This window comes from Epargyreus clarus, unplaced genomic scaffold, assembly GCF_041222505.1.
Source record: "Epargyreus clarus isolate Ecla_fem2 unplaced genomic scaffold, WU_Ecla_fem_2.2 ptg000026l, whole genome shotgun sequence".
In the NCBI taxonomy this organism is placed as follows: domain Eukaryota; kingdom Metazoa; phylum Arthropoda; class Insecta; order Lepidoptera; family Hesperiidae; genus Epargyreus; species Epargyreus clarus.
The window spans coordinates 11,167,761-11,174,211 of NW_027332233.1; the positions used below are offsets into that span (position 1 = coordinate 11,167,761).

Genomic DNA, 6,451 nt, shown 5'->3' on the forward strand with positions numbered 1-6,451 from the left:
CCTACTTGTATGCATTTAAATGGCCTTTGTGACACTCATTGCCTATAGAAATTATTCTGTTAGTCTCGAATTTTAAAATTAAATATTTTTTTAAAAGAACTAAGTTCTACAAACAGTAATGAAATGAGATACATTATCAGATACATATTATAACAACTTTATCTATCAAGCAGCTAATTTGTATCCGACTTCGTGACTTCAAATTACCAAAGCGAGCTTTTTGGCCGTACAAAATTTAAGGAGATTCTGTAAAAATGTCTTACACTTGTTAAGCAGTAGAAGTTGTGGTATTTTACAGAGACACAAGGGGTTCAAACTTAGTTTTCAGGTACGGCATCGCCTTTACAATCGTTATCGGTATGAAACTTAGTGTATTTTGGGGTTAGTAACATATATTATGGGTGCTCGCATTTGCTGCTTGCTATGAGAAAAAAGCTTTTGAAAAGCATGATTAAATAAAAGCTAGTAAAAATAGATGATACTAATGACACTTTCCATGTGATAAATTTAAAATAAAACTAGCTTAATAGATTTTTCAATAACGAATAATTTTAAAAACATATTTTATGTTGATAGTTGAGAGTTCTTGACTTAAAAAGACCGTTGTGATTTCAAACATCCTCCTTTTGTGATGGTTTAAAAGGTACCTAACTATTTATTCGGTAAAGTTTGTCGTAACTCTATATTTCATAATTTAAGATTACCTGGCAAATCGTGCAATCCGCGTGAAATAAACAAAACAATGTTTTAAACACTAATTAAGCATGTAGGTATCTGTAACGCCTCAGCTTAAGATGTGTGTCAGATACTCAGGATCACAGGCTTAAGCGGTTGAAGGAACAAAAAGTTGGTCGGTCGGAAGAAAAGAAAATGTAGTTCCCTTAGAGAGCGCCTAAAACAAAAGCAAGGCGAACGATTTAACAAACTGCCATATTTTAACAACGTGTAATTAAAGGTTTGGCCCCGGTCGAATATGCATAAATCATGCGTCTGCAACGAACTGCCGACCGAAATAGAGAAAAAATTAAAAACATTAAGCGCCTGGGAGTTCGGAACGGAAAAATAATAACTATTTCGTATACTTATAGAGACGCCGCTAGATGCTATCTCTGTTTCTGTAATTAGATGAGTGGGAAATGTAATCTGAGAATATTTACATGTCTTATATCGTTTGAATTCAAATTCAAAACTACTAAGGAAAGTAGATGTGGATATACTAATTGTATAATGGTTTCTGGTTTAATATTCAAGTATAATTGCACTAACGTATTTTATTAGATATATTCATAAATAGAAAATCGTATAAAAAAACTTAATTAAAACATAGAGAAATCATTCTTTTAACGAGAATTATTTAACAAATCGGTTTATCCTTTTACTACAAAAATTATTTCCGAATACTAATTTCAAACCAGCAAAAAGAAATAATTTCAATACATGAAAAAAGAATCCTGCAAATTCATATTATTATTATTCATTTAACTTCTTTTGTTTAATAATAATTAGTTAACATGACCTTCTTAATAAATTTCTATTATCTAGGCGTTTTTAATATCTATGAATATAATTCTTCTACGGAATAATATTTAAGATAAGGGTACCTATATCTATGGCTATAGTTCTTGTAGAGTCACTACAGTGTAACCGAAACTCTGCTAGTATTATTGAAACGATACCCCCTCTACATCGCAGGCGGGCAATGTAAACATGACCTTTGTGCTGAGCGGTGCTCGGTTTTCCCATCTCATGTAAGCTCATAACTCACGGGCGGGGAGGGGAGTGGCGGAGGCTGCGCCGGCGCGGGGCCGGGGTGCGCGCGCGCTGCCCGGGGGGACCGGGGAGAGGTGACAACCGCTCGTTACGTCTATCCCAAGCCAGTTATTAAAAACGTCTCGGCGCGAGCGGTGTTCCGCCCTGTAATTATCCAGTTGAAGGCTCTCGTCGCGATCGTGTCACCACCGTCGCCGGAAATGCAATACATGGATCCGCCCGCGCAACAGGTCCGTACGCCCGCCCACGCCCTGTGCTACTTAATTGCAGCTTTCATAGTTCACTTACTGTAAAATTATTGCGTACTGTAACTTAGATTTATTTGTAAAGTCTCAGTGAATGATCTTTTATTTTGTAGTTTCCACTTAGTTAATTAAAATATTTACTGTTTCTTTTTTACTTATAATACGGTGATATTAACATGTATGCAGTAAAATGTTTTCAAAGTGCATATAACTAATAAATTAATATTATTACAGGTGATGAATATGATGGGTAGCTACGGCTGCGGTTATGGCCGTGGAGACGCTCTGTCTCCGGCCTCAGACCTCTCATCGTGCAGCAGCGCCTCCTCAGGCGTGTGGTGCAGTGCAAGCTGGCGTGAATTGCCGTCGTACCCGCAGTACCCGGCGTACTGGCCCCCAAGCAATACTACAACAGAAGACGCCCGTGAACTACAGCGTCGTTGTGCTAAATGTCGCTGCCCGAATTGCCTTACTGAAGCTGCCGGCTTCGGACCGAACTACGGGAAGGACGGTGCCAAACGCGAACACATTTGCCACGTCCCTGGCTGCGGTAAAGTGTACGGAAAGACTTCGCATCTGAAAGCGCATCTACGCTGGCATACGGGCGAACGGCCATTCGTGTGCAATTGGCTATTCTGCGGCAAACGGTTCACGCGATCCGACGAGCTACAAAGACATCTTAGGACCCACACGGGGGAAAAACGCTTCTCCTGCCAACTGTGCACCAAGCGCTTTATGCGTTCCGATCATTTGGCTAAACACGTGAAAACTCATGCCAACGTTTCGAGAAAGAGCAAGAAATCGAAAGATGAGGAAAAAGAAACGACGAAACCTGTTGAGGAAGTGAGGAGAAGAGAGGAAGTGGATTTACCTACTCCAGTTCCGAATAATATTACAGCGCCGCCTGTGTCGATTGGTAGCCCAAATATTGGGACGGTGATGGCACCGAGTCCGCCAAAGCATATCCCGGTTAACTATGGTTCAGTTGCTCCTCAAGTGGTTTCAAACACGCCTAATGCCTACAACAGTGGTCCAATGTTCGGTAGTGGAATGATGTACGGGGGTTGGGGGTCCGACGTGCGCCAGGAAGCATTGTATGCCCGAACACAAGTAAGAGACCATCGTTTCTATCAACAGTACCCCACACCTATTAGTACATATCAGTGCGCTACTAAGGATAACTATGCTGTATTCCAAGGACATTACAATTTCCAACCGCCCGTCGCTATGGGTCAATAAACTTTCAAAATTCTAATTTGCCTACGTCAGTCTATCGTAGATAAAATAGTTATACGTTTTGGTATTGGTATTTGTTGACTATTTTCGTTTGTTATTAGCCCAAACAGTGCCTTTTATCTATCGTTTGTTACCATATTTAGTGTTTAAGACAAAATGTGTTGCCAGTCAGTTGCAGTCTGATTTAAATGTACATTTATTTTAATAAAACATTGATTTAACGAATTGTTTTACTCTAATATACTTTTTATTGCTGCTTTAATTACAATTACTTAATACACGAACAATTATAACATAACACTTTTTTATTGGAATTGACAAACGGTTCTGAAAAGTAGGTACCTACGTAATTCTCGTACATGTCTATACAATTAAGAAGTAACTACGAAATAACACACTATTAATTATGACACACATTCTTTACAATGCATGTAATTCATTTAGTAACATGCAAAAGCTCCATCTGATAAGGCCACCGTCTATAGTGACGGCATATATTTGTAACATTAATGGCAAGCCTCGGTAGAGTATTTTATTTACACTATTAAATCAATATCATTGATATTATTAGTTGTTATATTAGCTCGCAGGTACTAAAAACTGCGTTAAGTCACTTGTCGCAAGATTAACACTATTTGCTATGAGCATATAACCATATTATTTAATCATAATATAAAATAAGAAGGAGTATTTGAGATATAAACAAAATGTGGTAGAGCACTACGTAGAACTATTATAATTATGTCTGCCTTAAAAACCATTCAGATAAGAAAGGTGTAATAAGAAACACTTACAGGTTTTTTAACATACTCCTAAGGGTGGAGATTTTTAGACAGTGTCAGTTAGACATATGCCACTTATACTCTTATCTCGTATTAAAAATATTTGGTATTTGTATGATTACCACACTAATTATGAAAAATAAACTAAAAAAGTTTATTAAAATGTAATGCTAAAGAAAGTATTGCGTTAGTACAGGATCCCTAGTATAGTTTTCATCATTTATTAATAACAAGCTGATTTTTCGTGAGTAGCTTCGTTTCGACAAGACGCCCAACATTTTTCCTTACAGCAATGTTGGTAAATGGTAGCTTGATGGGGCAGCAAGGATAAAATATGTTGACCGGACGAATTCTAAAAATTTATTACTAACCAAATTTTTCTTTGTTAATTATCAAGATAATTATTTAAATAACGTGAAAAAATATTTGTCCTACAAAATATAAGGTTTTTATTAAGGCGTCCCCCCTCTCCAACATGTATCATAAACAAGGTCATGAAAAATAATTACTAACCAGCTGATTTTTTTTTTATTGGCTGTCTACCATTTACATAGTCTACCATGCACATTGTCCTACAAATTGCATGGTATGTCATCTCGGACCTACACTTAAAAGTTGTAGTACTAATACTTAATGTAAAAATAATTAGTATCAAGCTGAGTGTTCCAGAATAGCTTCGTTTCAATGAGACGCCCAACAAATTCTCGTACGAAAGTTCTCGATTGTGGTTTATAACTAAAATAATAGGGATGAAATATGTTGATTTGACGAATCAAAAAAAAATATTACTAACCGATTTTTTTTTTATTAATTATCGAGACAATTATCTAAATAACGTGAAAAAATATTTGTCCTACAAAATATAAGGTTTTTTTTAAGGCGTCCCCCGTCTCCAACATGTATCATAAACAAGGTCATGAAAAATAATTACTAACCAGCTGATTTTTTTTTTATTAGCTGTCTAACATTTACACAGCTTACTACCCACATTGTCCTACAAATTGCGAAGTACGTTATTCCAGTCCGCCAGTTTTATAGTTTATTTATATTATATTATAGTTAAATTACAAATCTTGTAGGATTAATAAAAGTTACCCTTTTTTTTGTAGGACATTGTTTTATTTAGATAAAAATTATATTATCCTATCACGTGATACCTTTGTCCTACAGTTACTAATAAAAAAAATAATCCTGCGGAATTAACATCTTTTCAGCGTAGGTCCGAGATGACATACCATGCAATTTGTAGGACAATGTGCATGGTAGACTATGTAAATGGTAGACAGCCAATAAAAAAAAAATCAGCTGGTTAGTAATTATTTTTCATGACCTTGTTTATGATACATGTTGGAGAGGGGGGGACGCCTTAATAAAAACCTCATATTTTGTAGGACAAATATTTTTTCACGTTATTTAAATAATTATCTTGATAATTAACAAAGAAAAATTTGGTTAGTAATAAATTTTTAGAATTCGTCCGGTCAACATATTTTATCCTTGCTGCCCCATCAAGCTACCATTTACCAACATTGCTGTAAGGAAAAATGTTGGGCGTCTTGTCGAAACGAAGCTACTCACGAAAAATCAGCTTGTTAGTAATAAATGATGAAAACTATACTAGGGATCCTGTACCACGTGTTTTTCATTAGTCTACGCATTTGCTACACCGCGCTACGTATTTCGTAGCTCGCTCATTAACTGCTATGCTTAGTAGACGTAATGAGAATTAAATTGTTGCATAAAATGATGTATATATCGTATCACACGGAACCTTTTAATTAAAGTAATCCCAACTTATAATATTTTTTTGAATATTTAAATATTCGCATGAATTATTTTAACACAGAACATAGATAGGTTCGTAAGTAGGTAGGATGATACATAATATATGCTTATTTTTTCAATTCATTGATATTAATGATTTTCTACATAGGATGAAATATTTTATTTAGGTATGCTGAATATAACATAATTTGTTTTTTATATACTTAGTTAATGTTCGGAGTTTTCTTGATCCTTATAAAGTTTTAACAATATGTTTAGATAAATTATGAAACGAGTATTATTACGATTATTATGAAATGAGTATTATATGAGTACTATTTTTTAAACTTCGGTGGTAAGGATAACTGTACAAAATAGTGTAGCTTCTCGTCAAGAGATGGCGCTAGCTACCTTATCAGGGTAGCTAGGCCCGAAGTACGGTGGCGTGGTCGCGGCGGCGCGCGGCCGAGACGTAATTGCACGCGGCTATTATCTGGGCGGCGCTCGCCGCGCATGGCGGCCGGTGTGAGCGGGATGCACTCGATAATACGTAAAACAAAACGAGGGAGTAATAATGGTAAAAAACGAGCAACACGCAAATTATAGTGAGAAATGAGGCAGCCGGTAGCGGTGGGGGCTCCGTCGTGCGGTGGG

The 6,451-nt window shown here is 36.4% G+C and overlaps 1 protein-coding gene across 1 annotated transcript; it reads left to right on the plus strand.

Moving 5' to 3' along the window:
• The first annotated feature begins 1,899 nt into the window (after positions 1 to 1,899).
• On the plus strand, positions 1,900 to 3,472 carry LOC140753334 (uncharacterized). The gene is made up of 2 exons (XM_073087875.1): positions 1,900 to 2,000; positions 2,250 to 3,472. The coding sequence occupies exons 1-2, from the start codon at positions 1,971 to 1,973 to the stop codon at positions 3,252 to 3,254; spliced, it is 1,035 nt and encodes a 344-aa protein (XP_072943976.1). The 5' UTR covers positions 1,900 to 1,970; the 3' UTR covers positions 3,255 to 3,472.
• The last annotated feature ends 2,979 nt before the right edge of the window (positions 3,473 to 6,451 follow it).

Bases quoted from the DNA above. Each gene is read 5' to 3' on its own strand.
- LOC140753334 (XM_073087875.1), top strand. From the start codon at position 1,971: ATGCAATACATGGATCCGCCCGCGCAACAG. The intron at 2,001-2,249 runs GTCCGTACGCCC...ATATTATTACAG, and splicing joins TGGATCCGCCCGCGCAACAG to GTGATGAATATGATGGGTAG.